Genomic DNA, 15,068 nt, shown 5'->3' on the forward strand with positions numbered 1-15,068 from the left:
TTTCCAGCTCTAGCTTCAATGTGTCTAGAATTGAAATGTACACATTTTGCTTTCTTCAAGAAGTTTTATAGCTGGATGCCAGTGGCTTATGCCAATAATCCTAGCTATTCAGCAGTCAGAGCTCTAAGGCTCACAGTTTGAAGCCAGTCCAAGGAGGAAAGTCAGTGAAACTCTTATCTCCTGTTAGCCAGCAAAAGCCAGAAGTGGAGCTGTGGCTCAAGTGGTAGAGCTCCAACCTTGAGTGAAAAAGCTAAGGGATAGTGCCTAGGCCCTGAGTTCAAGCCCTAGCACTGGCAAAAAAGAAAAAAATATGTAATGAAGTGTCTTAGGTTATTTACTTATGAAAATATTCTCTGAAATAATATATTCCTGATAAGCAATGTGTAAATCTTGGGCCACAAGTAACGAATACTCTGAAATCCCTTCAGTGTGAGGAATAGTATTTCTTCTAAATGAACCAACCCTCAGTTGACTTCAACATTTGTTTCATTGTAATGTAAGAATCTACTACATTTTAAGAAGTTACAAGAAATTCATACTTAAGAAGTAGAGAGGCAACATGCCTTAGCTTGGGATGATGTTTCACCACGAGTCAAGTCTTCTGTTTATGCTGGTATCACTTGAAGAGCTTGAGATTTTATTTTGTCCCCCTCCCCACCCCCAGACACACCATGTTAAGATTAGAAAATCAAACTGCTCATACGGGTTACATGTGTTTTGTCACCTAGAACCATTTATTTGAAACAGTTTAAGAGGAAACTAAAAAAGTGAGTTTAAGACAATAAAACTGGATAGTCAGAGAAGCATACTTGAAACATACGGCATACACTTTACTATCAGAAAAAAAAATTCATTTGGCAAAACATTCAGGTTCTGAGCCAGGATGTAAACATGGGAAGAATGCTCCAATGTTTGACATTTAGGTCTACTCTGGATCTGACAGGAATGCCCTGAGGGTAGTCACTTGCCAAGGAGTGAACTAGAAGTTAGAATGGGTCTTTTCTGTCACTGCTGTCTATGGTTCGTTCCATGATTCAGTAAATCTCCAAGTTAAAGTGTGCTTTGGGGTTGCACTTGAGATAAAAAGGAATTCTCATTTCTATTGGAACACTTGTGCCTTTTCCCCTCCAAATTCTTTTCCAGGGCCAAAGTCCTCCACATGAAAATCCTAGTAGCTTTTGTTCAGTCATTCATTCATCCTATGATGTCTGGCTCACCTGAAGTTCCATAATCCCGTACATGTGCTCTGGCACTAGACAAAGTGCTCATATGAGAAACCGCAGGACTGTCCTGTAGCTTCCGTGGTCTACTGGATATATGTCAGCATTGCAGCTCTTTTGGTAGTTCTGAATTGACTGCTTTTTAGGAAATCATTCTTATTCTCGATCCAGAGTGAACTTATTCTGAAACCTTCCAAATATTATGGACATTAATTCCCAAGTAGCTATGCCTGTGTATAACTTATCCTGATCATACATATTATGATCAACTCTTTCCCATCATGGTAATGTAAAAACCGAAGTTATTGCTACCTTTACCGCTTGCCCTTATTTCTACACATGTGACAACGAATAAGCATCCACGAGGGGTGCCACAATTCAAGACAAGATTAAACCTCCACTTAAGGTTGCAAGAGTTATTTTATGAAAAGTGATTGAAGTAATTACTACATTACAAATGAACTAGTCATCAAGAATCAACCCTATTGTTGCCAGGCGCCAGTGGCTCAAGCCTGTAATCCTAGCTACTCCGGAAGCTGAAACCTGAGATTCAAAATCTGAAGCCAGTCCTGGCAGATGAATCCCTGAGACACAAAAGCAAGAGGCACTGAGTTCAAGCCCCAGAATAGACGCACGTTCACAGGAGCCTATAGTTAAAAAGTTAGTGTGATGAGAAGCAGAGTAAATGTCCAGAAATCACTCCATTTTTGATAATATGTAGAATCTGGAGTTTAAAACTCATCTAAAGAAAAGCTAGAACCTTTAACTGTTTGGGGAGCAGGAAATGTTTTCTCTTTTTTCTATTTCTTTCTACTTTATCCTGTTATACTAAAATCCTTCCGAACACTTTCAAGAAAGAAAAGAAAAGAAAAAGAATTCCAGAAATGGTAGCACACTTCCAATCCCAGAACTCAGGAAGCTGAGGTAAAAGGATCTTGAGTTCGAGGCCAGGTTGTGGCAAAAAAAAAAAAAAAAAAAAAAAGAGTTACATAGACTTCTTTATTATTAGGCGCAGAGAATATCTACAAGGTACACAACATATTTTAAGGTAAATGCTGTACAGAAGTAAATACATGTTTTAATGTGAACTATATTCAGAATGCTGTTCTATAAGACCAAAAGAAGGAAAGGAAAATGAAAAGGAGTAAAGAAGGAATTGAACTCGTTCTCTTTAGTCTTACTTCCTGTAGTCTAGTTTTCTCTCTTTTAGTCTACTTTTCTCTCCCTCCCTTCTAGTGCCGAGGTCTAAAATTTAGGATGCACACTCAAAGGTCCTTGAAGATAAATTTGTAATGGTTACTCTACTTTTTATAGAGTAAAATATAAAGCAAAATCCTTAGATTTCCTGATGAGAACAATGTGTCACTCAAAGTCTTAAATCTTGAAGTTTACCCTAACCCATCAATTGCTGGATTTATTGCTTCCTTGCTGTGTGAACTCTGTACGCGGCAATCTTGTGGATGGATGCTCCTCTAAAGCTGTATGTCTGAGTGCTTGGAGATACGTGTGTGTATTTGCATGGTTATGTGAATGTGTGTGTATAAAGTTAGGTCTATAACGTACACATTCCCTCAAGGTGAAGTGGATTGTGTGTAAGTTGGGGTCGTTGTGAGGAATTACTAAAATTCACTTCAATTCTCGTTTTTGTTCTTCTTTACTTTCTTTCGTGGTCCAATTAAAATGAAACCGAGCAAAGATTCAGTATAGGTGAAGGAGAAATGGGGTTGTGTGGGAACCCCAGCAGTGACCAGAACTGCTAGACGCCCGTGCACACGGAAGATGTACACAGAAATCTTTAATCAGGATTCTCTCTCTCTCTCTCTCTCTCTCTCTCTCTCTCACACACACACACACACACACACACACACACACACACACAGGTTGGGACACGTGATAATGCGGGTTGTAACCCCGCTGTGCTCAGGAAAGGATGGTGGCGTGGCGGGGCTGCGGGGCTGGGAGGCGGGGGGGGGGGGGGGTGCGTGGATGGGGAGCCGGCACGTGCGCGGGCCCGGGCTGTGTCTGAGGGGCGGAGGAGGTGGAGCATCCCGCCCGGAGCCCGCCGGCGGCGAGGGGTGCTGTCGGGTCCACCGGGCCCAGTCTCCAGGGCCGCCTTTTCCCGGATGGCTGGCGGGGCCGTGGCGGGGGCGCAGAGCGAGCCGGGGTGACCCGTGCCGGGCGAGGGGCTCGGCGCCCGGGAGCCCGGAGCTGCCCGGCAGCTGGAGGCCGGGAGGGGAGTAAACACCCGGGCTTGGACTGGTAGCAAAGGGGGGGGGGGGGGATGAACCAGACCACAGCACCGCCCCCCCCCCGCCTCCACGGGCGGCGCCACGGGGCCTGCCACCCGCGCCCCGGGAGCCGTGGGGCGCCCCGCGGGGTGGGGCGGGCTGGGGCGGCGCCCCGGTGCGGGTCTCAGGAGCGGGGCTGCCCGCCCGCCCCGCCAGGCCGGCCCCGCGGGCGGGAAGGAGCCCAGCTTTGCTCTTTTCGTTGGCCAAGCACAATTGTGTTATTGGAGATAATGAATTCAATCCCCATCAAAGGGCATTAGCCCGCCGGCCCGGCCTCGCGGCTGATGTCTTTTTTTTTTTTTTTAACTAGAAATGAAAGGCAAAGAAGAAAAAAAAATTCTCTAGGGGCGCCTGGCCCCCATCGCCGCTTTTGAAGTGCGGGGGCCGGGCCATTGTTGTTCACCTCGCGGCCCATAAGGCCGGGGAAAGCCCGGGCTTTGATGCGCTGAGAACCGCCTCGGCAATGAGCGCCACGTCGGGCCGCGCGGCCTGCGGGCAGCATATGGTTCGGGCGCCTGGGCACCGTCTGGCGGGCGGGACGGGGACCGCGAGAGGCGGATGGGGCCGGGCCCCAGGCCGGCACCCGGGGGCGAACACCCCCCCCCCGGGCTGGGGCTTCCGGCCCCGGGCTGGGCGGCTCCTCCACCCGCTTCGGGGAGCGTCCCAGGCCCGCCACGTGGGGTTGATCAGTGGAGACCCCACCGGGGTCCCGCACGGCACTTTGCGGGACAACCACAGGTGGGCGAAGCCGGGCTCTGGGTGAGGCTAGCGAGCGGGACTGGCTTAGAAATCGTTCTTTTCCCACGCCGGGGCCCAGGTGGAAGATGGACGGCCGGCCGGCTCGGCCGAGGCTGCCGGGCCCTCCCCGGGGTGCGGCTCGGAGCCGCGCGGCCGCAGCCTCGCACGTGGCGCCCGGAGCGGGCCGCGGGCCCGGGGGGCTGGAGGAGGCCGGGGCCGCCGTGCGGGCAGCGGAGCCCCCGGCCGCTTCCTCCAGGGTCGGGGCCGCGGGTCCCCTCGGATGTGAACCCGGACAGCGCTTTAGCACCTGCTCACTTTGTAGGAAACAAAAAGCAAACGTGTTGCAGACGTGTCCGTTTACTCCCCGTGCCCCCCACGTGAACGGCCCACACCTCGAGGCGCTTCCCCCCCACCCCACCGGCCGCCCCGGAGCAGCCCCTGGAGCTGGGCGCGCCCCTCCGCCGCCCTCCCCTCCCACACCCCTGCACTCCCCAGAGGATCCCCGTCCCCCGCCCCACGAATACGTTTCCCTGGCCTCACAGTAACGGGGAGCGGGCCGGCCGAAGGGCGACCTGGGGGAAGCAGGGGCAACTCGGTCCCTGCCCGCGCCGCCCCGGGTCACGGCAGGTGGAGCTGGGGAAGAGCGCGCGTGGTGCTCGCGGGGGGCGGCTGTGGGCCTGGGAAATCACCGCCGGGGCTCCGAAATGTTCCCCCCAAACCACCCATCACCAGCACCGAACATCATCTCGCCCTCGCGCCTAGTGGGCCCTTAAATCCATAAATGAATAACCCACCGCAAAGCCTCTTAACATTCTGCCCATTGAATTGTGTTTTAAAGTAACAACTACTTGGCTTAAGAGAGGAAAGGAAAAAGAAGAAAAAGGAAACAACAACAACAACAAGGACACGGACCCTACAGCAAGATTAGACGAGTCAAAAAGGAGTAACGAACTCCTTCAGAGGAGAGGGGGAAAGAGACTGAGGGAGATTTCCAGTTTAATTCATTTTCCCTATTTCCAGGCGAGGCGTTGGAAGGGGAATTTCCAGATTGTTTTTCTTCGTTTCTGAAAGGGAGTAGTCCCTAGTGTTTAAGAGGCACCGGAGGAAACAGACAGGCCACCTCAATCAAGTATGTCCTTGGGTGTCAACCGCCAGGTTCTGAACTTGATTCCCCCAGCAATGTGACTAGTACCCCAGTGGGACCCCCAACTCCACTAGCAGAGTTGTATTAAAGCCCTTGTCTTCTCCGATTTTGCCTAGATTATAGACGGACTGTAATCCAGAGAACCCCCAATCTCCTGAGCTAAGCATCTCGAAGAGCACTTCAGCTTGATTCTGGGTTCCTTCGAGGGAGCACTCCCTCCTGGGCTTCCCTCTCTCTTTCCCGGGGAAATCCCAGCCACCTTAACTGGAGAAATGAGGAGGCTAGAAGGAAAAAGAAGGGCAGGAAATGTCCCCTGGTCAGGTTTGAAGAAATGTTAGCCATAGGAAACGGCGGCATTTTGCAAGTTAAACTTGAGCTCCATGGGCATTCTCCAGTTGCACACTGCTGGCTGCGGAGGAGGGAGGGGGAGGGGGAGGGGGAGGGGAGGGAAGGTGAGGGCTGCAGTCCCAGCTGTGCAAAGTTCAATGAACTGAGCCGGGCTGGGAGCTGGAAAGAGAAACGCCACTGGAACCATTATGACTCCAAACTTAGCTATTGGGAGGAAAAAGACCCAGAAGATTTAAAGTAATCTGTTGTTAAATGTTATTTGGATACATTAAATAGCTTCCAGAGATAGAAAATAAAATTTGCTTATGGGACTAATTTTAAAAATGTATCTTTCCAAATAGGTTGTGTTTCTAAACAGGAATATGGTTTTAAAAAGTTATTTTATCTTCTTACATTCGTATTCTTTTGAATATCTATTATTGTCAATGATTCAGTTAGGGAATTTTTTATTTCTAAATTTCAGCGTGACTTGATTACCAATGTAGCACAAGGTAGATTGAAATAATCACCTTTGTGACCATAATTATCCTGAAGTGAGGAAGTATTCTCTTAACTGAGTTTAGTTGCAAAACACATTTTACCACAACTCAAACAATTAACATTTAATGTTCAGCTACACTCGTTTTTTTTTTACAAATGTAATAGTATTAAATAATTTAAGTAATTTTACTTTTCAACGCGTTTTTTTCCTCTTGACATATTGAGGTATCACATTAAAATACATTATAGATAAATGTTCTACAATATTACTGCTAAATCAACAGAAAACCAATTGATCTTGAGGAAAGGTTAATTAATTTGGGCTACAGGTCTCCTACTTTGGTCTTCAATAAAGGAATTTCTATTGATTGTGGCAGGGATTTTTAAAAGAAATTTTAATAAGCATTTCCATGGAAGTGAGATCAATGTTTAAAATGCCAAAACAACAAGGTTTACATTCTTTTTTTACCAGTCTGGGAAGTAAGTGCTGTGGCGGCTTCATTCAGATCGCTTAGACTCGGAGGGAACAGAATGAGTTTATACTTCACAGTGACGTCAGGTGTGCCATCTTTTGAAAATGAAAACAGCAGTTAAGAACTTTCTGAGAATTTCCCGTCACTGGACCCCCCCGCCCGTTTGTCCTGCGAGGCCAGGCATCCTCGAGAGCCCACGACACTTGCTCTTTGGTGGAAACGCCACCGGTGTCACCTTGCAGCGAGCGGATCGCGCTGCGGGCCGCGGCTCAACGCTTCGCGTTGTTTCGGTGGCGCTTTCCTCGCATCATGTCCGGTTCTCCGGTTGTCTTTTTCTGTTTTGTGGAAAGTGTCTCGGGGCTGAGCAGCCGCCCGCCAGGCCGCCGCCGCCCCGCGCCCCGCGCCCCGCGCCCCACCTTTTGCTCTTTCTCTTAGCACGCGGCTCGCTGGGCGGCGCGGCCCGCAGCTCTGGGCCTGGCCGGCGCTGCTCGGGGTCCTCGGGGAGCCCCCCCCTCCTTCTCCAGGCCCTTCCCCCACCTCGGGCGAAATTCCTGACTTGAGTGGGGGTGGGGGCGGCCCCCCCGGAGGAGCGGTGAGCACCCCCTTCCCGGCCCCCTTCCGCGGGAGCCTCCGCGACGGAGGGGGCGGCCTGGGGAGGGTCCCCCACGCCTTCCAAGCCCCAGATGGTTTCGTCCGGGCCCCGGCCCGGCGTCCGGGGTTCCGCGGCCGGGATTCCGCAGCGGGAGCCGCGGGGACCGCGCCCGCCGCCGGGGCCGGGGCCGGGGCGCCAGGCCTTCTTTGTTGACTTTCCCGTCTCCGGCTCAACAGAAGATTTGTTCTCCAGGAGGGGAAAATGGCCACACAATGAACCACCACCCGCACTCGTCACCTCGAGATGCCCGGCGGGCGGCGCGGCCCCTCCGGCCCCGGCGACCCGCGGTGTCCCCCGCCCCCCACCAGCGCGCCGCCGGCCGGGCCCCCTGGACGTGGCCGCCCGGGGCAAAGCCAGCCGCGCGGGAGGGAGGTGGGCCTCAGCACCCCGGCCCCAACCCGCTCCCCAGCCCGGCGGCCGTGGCTGAAGCCCAGGGCTCCGTGTCCCCCCCCCCCCCCCAAAGAAAAAAGAGCGAGAAGAGCCCAGTCGAGTTTGCAGGGGGGCAGCGATATTGCTAATACGTTAAAAGAGGAGAAAGGGGACCCCACAGAGGGACAGCACCCAACCAGACGCGTTAGATCCCGGGGAGCAGCCACCCCAGCGAGGCCCAAGCTCATGCATTTATATTACATTTGGAATTCAAATCTGCCGACGTTTGTTTAGCAGCCATCTAAGTGTTGAGATGGAAAGCTTTTTGCTCTTTTTGGGGGTTTAACGGCCTCCCGAGGCCTCCAAATTAAGTTTTGAAATTACTCAAGCCAGCAGTGGCTCTCCTACACACCTTCTTTCATTAGTTGAAGAGAGCAGAGCGGGGATTTCTGGACTTTTCTCAAGTGCTCCATGGCCCCCTTCTCTCATCTGGGGAGGCAATTACGCGATAATTAAGCGCCTCGCACAGCTCTTTTTATCTTGTCCGCAATGTGGAGTGGGGCGATCAAAGTAAAAGCTGTCCAAGTTCAAGCCCTGGTGAGGCCGGAGTCGGCGCGCAGGCTCTGCTGTGGCCGCTGTTGTTATGGTGGATGTCAGTCTCTACAGGACGCACAAAGAAATAGGTGGACTGGAAAGTGAGCCTACTATCAAAGGAGATTAATGATTTTGTGATCCCAAGCAACCACGGGGCGTGAAGTTGCATTTCAAAGCTTCTTGCAAAGCAAACAAATCATCAACCTTAAATTCTTCGGGGCAGAATTTGGAGGAACGATATTTTTCAAAATATCGTCACAAAATGCAAAGTAGAAGCGACTCTGAAACGTCCGGGTGACACCAAGCGATCCCTGCAGGAATGAATTAACTCCCTTCCTCCCATCCCGACCTAAGCTACCAGGCTGGGGCAGCAGCCTTTTCCTTCTCTTTTAATACGGGCACTCAGGCTCGGTTGTAGACAACTTAATTTTTATCACCAGAACGGCTGTTTTATTCTCACTTGAACACTCAGATTAAAAGAAAAATAACACGGGAGGCGGAGACGAATACTGTCTGATTTCCTAGTGGAAAAACTCAGCGGTGACACAGAAGGCTTATGGCCCTACATTACAAAAAATACCGAAGTAAATCTTACTGGACATAAGGAATTTTTAAAGACCCAATATTTGGAATGTTAAGCCAGTTTTTCTACCCCACTTTGAATTTTGGTGCATTTAAATATCAGATGGAAGCAATATTGTTTTAGATTATTTTTCTGTTTGCCACTTATGTTAAGTCCCAGAATTGGAAAACTATTTTCAGAAGATCCATTTTGGATTTGAGTAAGTGAAGGAAAGTAACAGAAATCCTTTTTGTTAACATTTGATTTATTTAAAGTCCTTTACTGCAAATGATCAGGAACATATTCCACGGCTTAAAATCTCATATTATTTTCGTTATTGAGATCAAAATATCTTAATTACAATCACGTTGATAAAAATTAACATTTTAATTTCAAATTTGAACCATCATTCAAAGCAATCTCAGCTGTAAAGAAAAAAAGAATAAACCATGCAATAAATTAACATTGAGAAGGTAAAGAGGAATAATAATGGGACCCATTTGGCTACACTAACACCATGTCCAACTGTGGAAAGTGCATTAACACTGGATGAAACAGGCCTAGGGTGGTAATGGTGATCGTTAAAATGGCCACACCAATAGGATTTTGAAACCTTACACCCAATTCTGAAATACAGTTTCCTATAACTTCTTTCCTCAATGTTGTGACATTCCTTTCTCTCTCTTTTTTTTTTTGGAGAAAAAAATGCTTGAAGTGGCAATACATACACAGAAGCTAATTTAATACATGTGACCTCAGAATGACACGACCATAGTGCTCCTGGAGTGAGAGCAGAGTTCTTGAGTGGGCAATTCCTGAAGAATTGGTCCCCTGGGCCGTAAGGGTGTGCAGAGGACAGAGGAAAGGGGTCTTGTAACTCCTCGGTCAGGCAACTCTTGAAAATGTAGCATGTATATCACTTACCTATCACCTCTACGTGACTCCAAGTACTGAGAATGTTTACATATCTTTGCATGACTAAGTCCCTAGACAATATATGTGCATTGCATCTAAAGACACCTGCTATCTGAATGTATCAGAAATGGAAGGTGAAAAAACAAATGGCTGTGACGTTTGTAGTAGTCTGTTGACATCTTACTGCCTAACTGCAGCACTGTCTTTCAGTACTTTCAAGAGCCCCTACTGACTCCTGTTTTCTTCACCGTTTCAATGTTTAGGATTCAGAGGATTGCCACAGACCTACCTGTAAACTTGCATGGTGGGGCCAGGTAAGGAGGGGTGGGGAAAGCACAAACAAATATTTTACAAACTTGACCATGTTTCTTTCTTTCTTTTTAAATAAACCCTGCAAGGACTAGAATGTGTCTGCAGGGGAAAGAGGGAAGAAAAGGGAAAAGGCCAAGGAGGGATTATATATATATACACTTGTGGATCATTAAACTTTGCAGGAAGAAAAATTGTTGGTGTGGGGGGTTGGTCTTTGCAATAATATACATAAAGAGTTTTGAATACAATAATAAAGTAACAGTCCTTTCCCTGGGGAAAAAAATTGTGCACGGAAAATAAAAAAGAGTTGGGATTTGCTTATGCTGTCGGTTTGGTGCATGTGGTTTTGTTGGTTGATTTTGTTTTGCTTTTTTTCCTTCTCTCTTGCTACAGACAAAACCCCAGTCCCGGGAGCTAGGAAGTGTTTAGGACAGGTCTGGAATACACACCTTGGTAGTAGGCCGGCTCCAGGGCCGAGGGCTCGATGGGGCTCCTACTGGCCACGGACGCGCTGCCCAGGGGAAGGCTGGCGGGCAAGGCGGCGCCGTAGGGCGAGTACTGCAGCGCCTGCTCGTAGGCCTTGAAGTCCAGCTTGTGCTGCTGCTCCGACGAGGACATGAGGTTGTTGATGGAGAAGGGGTGGTTGAAGGAGTAGTGGGGATCCCCTTTCAGGTGCAGCTGGGACTCGTGGGGTGCCAGGCCGTGCGCCGGATGGGAGGGGGGGCACCGATGCCAGGGCCCCGGGCCCGGAGCTTATGGGGGGCGCCGAGGACGGGGCGGGCGTCTTCAACTCCGAGGCGCCCCCTGTCGCCGCGGCCCCGCTGTGGTCCAGAGTCTGGGGGCTGGCGGCGGGCCCCGCGGCCGGCGCGCCCTCTAGCTGGCCGGCCTTGGCGTGCACGCCCCGGTGCAGGGGGGAGTCGGCGCCGGGGTTCCCCGCGCCCGAGGGGTCCTTGCGGCTTTCGGGGCCTCCCTTGGAGCCGCCCCCGCCGCCGCCGCCGCCGCCGCCGCCAGCCCCGGCCCCGGGCTGCTTCTCGCACTTGAAGCGCTTCTGCCGGCGCAGGTAGCAGCCGTTCTCGAACATGTTGCCCGAGTCCGGGTGCAGCGTCCAGTAGGAGCCCTTGCCCGGCTTGTCGGGCGAGCGCGCCACCTTGACGAAGCAGTCGTTGAAGGAGAGCGAGTGGCGGATGGAGTTCTGCCAGCGCTGCTGGTTCTGGCGGTAGTAGGGGAAGAGGTCCATGATCCACTGGTAGATCTCGCTCAGCGTCAGCATCTTGCTGGGCGCCTGCTGGATGGCCATGGTGATGAGCGAGATGTACGAGTAGGGCGGCTTGGCGTGCGGGTAGCTGCGCTTGAAGGTCTTCGCGTCGCCGCCGCTGCCCGCGCGGCTGCGGCCCAGGTTGGACGGCGCGTACGCCATGGGGCTCATGCACGGGTTCATGGCGGCCGCGTAGGGGCCCAGGCCGTTCATGGAAGCGGCCGGCTGCGCGCCCATGGCACCCATGCCGCCCGGGCTCAGCGCCGCGCCCATGGCCGTGACGCCCGCCGCCGTCATGCTGTTCATGGCGCCCGCCGAGCCCCCGGGCATGGCGGACACCGCGCCGGGGCTCAGGCCGGCGCCCAGGCCCGGGTTGGCGTAGGACATGTTGAAGGAGGCCGGCGTCATGTTGCCGCTCGTGGTCATGGTGTTCATGCTCATGTAGGTGTTCATGGAGTTCATGGAGCCCAGGCCCGAGTTCATGTTGCTGACCTGGACGGAGGAGTAGGCCTGGAACCGGGGCACAGAGAAAGGGGGCCCCCGGAGGGCGGGGTTAGTGGTGGGCTCAGCAGGCCGGGGCGCACCCCCACCCCCGGCGAGCAGAGCGCGCTCGGGCAAAGCTAGGGAGCCCTCCCCCGCCCGAGCCACCTTGGGGGGCGCCCCCCCAAGCCCGGCTACGATGTCCTGCACGGCGGGGGGAAGATCCGAACGCGGCAGGCATGAAAGCCCAGCGCGCACACAAAATATTGTCCCCAGGAAGATGTGTAATCGCCTTACACGCCGGGCTTAGGGGCTGCCGGCCGGGGCCCCTTCATCCCCAGCCCCGCCAGGCAGCGCCCCCACCGCTCCACCCCACAGCGGCCCGGGCCAAACGCCTGCGGGGCACACGGTTTCCACAACCCGGAAACCAGAGGGAGTCCCTCTCCCCCACGCCTCACTCCACTCTAAGGGCGCAATGGCTCCCGAGGCGCCTCGGGAGCCACATGGGGCACCCCCTCGCCCCCCCCGCCCCCCCAAGGCCGCCTGGCCACACCGCAGTGTCGCTGCTCTGGGTGGCTGTGAATGAAACTCTCTTTGATAGAGGAAATCATTGAAGGCTGCACTGCCACCCCCCCCCCCCCCAGTTACCCAACAGCTGGCTCTACTGCTAAACACTATTTTTCGGTTGTTTGTTAAAATGTCGAAGTAGAGCTTTCCACCTCCTGTAGCAACCGCAATAATTAGATAAAACTTAAAAAATATATTTACAACCGATGGGGCAACACACCCCACACACGTAACACTAACGTGCCTTTCCATGGGTCTCCACACACCTCTTCCACCCACTGAAAAACTTGCATCTTGCTAACCTCTTTCTGATCTCCTTAAGCGTGATTTTTGGGGGGGGGGGCTGGGACAAGTTGTTGACATAATCATGCTTTCATCCCCACATACTGATACGTTGTACTGTATTTCAAAGCAAGGGCTTTGAAATGACATGAGTAGTTGGGAATAATTTAAAATTCCAAAAAGGAAAAAAAAAAACCACAACACCAACCCGAACTCTTGTGACTTTCTCTTAATGCTATTCTTTCTACTTCCTAATTCCGGCTTTAAGATGTAAGAAAGCTCTTTCCATTGGGGTCTTAACTGGCGGACGGATGGGTCAAGATGACGGCATCAGAACTAAACCTCTGGAAGAGTTCTGAGCCCCCCCTTTAAAAAATCATTGGCGATGAAACTCTTACCAGTTGCAAATTGGAAACTCCAAGTATTTTCAAATGATGGAGCCAAGAAATACTGAAAACTCAGTGTCTGATAATTCAGTAGAGAATTTTGATGTCTTTAAATTTATGTTCTTTAGCCAAAAAAAGGGGGGGCACTGCATTTGAAAACATTAGAGGGGTGCAAATTAGGAGCACCCAGCAAGGTAATACGAAAGCAAATAAATACTTTTGTGCATATATACATCGAGCGTTTTTTGATTTTATATTTTCTGCCCATGTCTTAAGTTTTTTTTCTACAAAAAACTTTAGAGTTTATTTTCTTTCTCTCTTCCTCAGATTCCCCACGGCTGTTTTAATAAGCGTTTTTCGATAACGGTATATTAAACTTGGGGGGGGGGTTAGCAACCAGCGGTTTCCAGGGGGAAAACGCTTTGACACGGTATTGGTCCTGCCTGTACCTGGTTATCCTAGCAATCCTTTTGTGCACATTGTAAAATAACCCCCAAGAACATGCCACCAAGGGGACAATGAAGAGAAACAGGTTCTTCGTCCCGAGTTGGGGGGGGGGGGTCCGGCGCTCAGCAGCGCCACCCAGCGGTGCTGCGGGGACCGCGCTCGCCGCTCGGCAAGCAGGGCTTTTGAAGAACAAGTTTTCTACAATTCAGGAATCGCTTCATTCTCCACGAGCCCGACTTGGTGCCCGAGAGCTGTGAGCGGCCGGGCGAGGCGGGCGGGGAGGCACCGAGGCCGCCCCGGGGGCGACTTCTGGCTTTCTCAGACTTGCTCCCCAACTCCTGCCGGCGCCCGCCCGCGCCTCCCGGGCCGGCTGCAGCCCGCCCTCCGCGGGGCCCAGGCGAGCGCTGCCCGCTGCCCGCTTTCCTCAAACTCTCGCCCGCTGCTTGCTCCGGGAGCCGGCGGGCAGCGGGGTGCTCTGGGGCCCCAAGACCCAGAAGGGGCCACCCTGGGCGGGCGCACGGCTGTGCCACCCAAGAGGCACCCAGAGCCCGCCCGCCCGCCCGCCACCCTGCTTTGCTCAGCACTCAGCTCACGCCGATCTGCCCCCCAAACCCGCGCCCCGGGGACCCCCCCCCCCCACTGGCCACGCGCCTCTCACCTCCTGCGTGTCCGCGTAGTAGCTATTCCAGTCGCTGCTCTCATGCCCTTCCATCTTCACAGCCCCTAACATCCTGGAGCCACCCCGTCCGCGGCAACCATCCAGCCCGGGGCGAGGCGTCGGGCGACCGCTCTGCGCCGGGAGGGGGGGAGGGGAGGGGAGGCGAGCGGCTGCGGTCACCCGAGCGCCCGCGCCGGCCCGAGGCCACCCCTGGCAGCGAGGAGGAAGCGGGGCGCTGCGGGGCGCGGCGTGCGCGGCGGCGCGGCGGGCGGGGGCAGCGCCGGGGGGACGGGCGGCTGCCGCGGAGCGCGGCGCCCGGGAGCGCCTCCGCGGGAAGTGAGCGGGCGGCCTGTGCGCGCCGAGTGCAGTTGAGCTGATGTGGAGCTTACGTCGCTCGAGTGCCCACCTCCTCGTCCTCTCCCCATTTGTCCGCCTCACAAAGACGCTCGCACCTACAAAGCCCGAGGTGCACCTGCGAGGCGGCCGCCCGCCAGTGCCGCCGCCGCGCCTCCCGCCCGGCCACGCCGCCGCCGCGCGCGCGCCCCCCGCGCCCCTCCCGCCGCGCCCCTCCCCCAGACCTGGCCCTCACTTTGTTTGCAAAGCGGTGTAATTGGTTTAAGCCCGGAGGCTAGGGAAAGAGGGAAACGGGGCGGGGGGGGGGTAACCCCCCTTTGCAGAAGGAAAAAAGGAAACTAGGCGGGGCCGGCGGACCGGCTGGGGCTCGGGACGGGAAGAGCGCGCCGGGGACACCTCGGGGGGCGGTGGCTCCGCAGCCCCGGCTCGGGGACGGGGAGCCACCGAGGACCCAGCGCTCGCTCCTCCAGGCGCTCCCCGGCTTCGGGCCGTTCCGCGACTCCCCCCCCCCCCCCACCCCGAGTCCCACTCGCTCTTCCCGGTC

At 53.7% G+C, this 15,068-nt stretch overlaps 1 protein-coding gene across 1 annotated transcript; it reads right to left on the reverse strand.

Annotated features, from left to right (window-relative positions):
- Positions 1-9,566: 9,566 nt before the first annotated feature.
- On the reverse strand, positions 9,567-14,587 carry Foxa1 (forkhead box A1). The gene is given in 3 exon segments (XM_048362462.1): positions 9,567-10,818; positions 10,820-11,860; positions 14,171-14,587. Coding segments are annotated over 3 exon segments (1,422 nt in total). The 5' UTR covers positions 14,243-14,587; the 3' UTR covers positions 9,567-10,509.
- Positions 14,588-15,068: the final 481 nt, after the last annotated feature.

Source organism: Perognathus longimembris, chromosome 14 (assembly GCF_023159225.1).
Source record: "Perognathus longimembris pacificus isolate PPM17 chromosome 14, ASM2315922v1, whole genome shotgun sequence".
Taxonomy (NCBI): domain Eukaryota; kingdom Metazoa; phylum Chordata; class Mammalia; order Rodentia; family Heteromyidae; genus Perognathus; species Perognathus longimembris.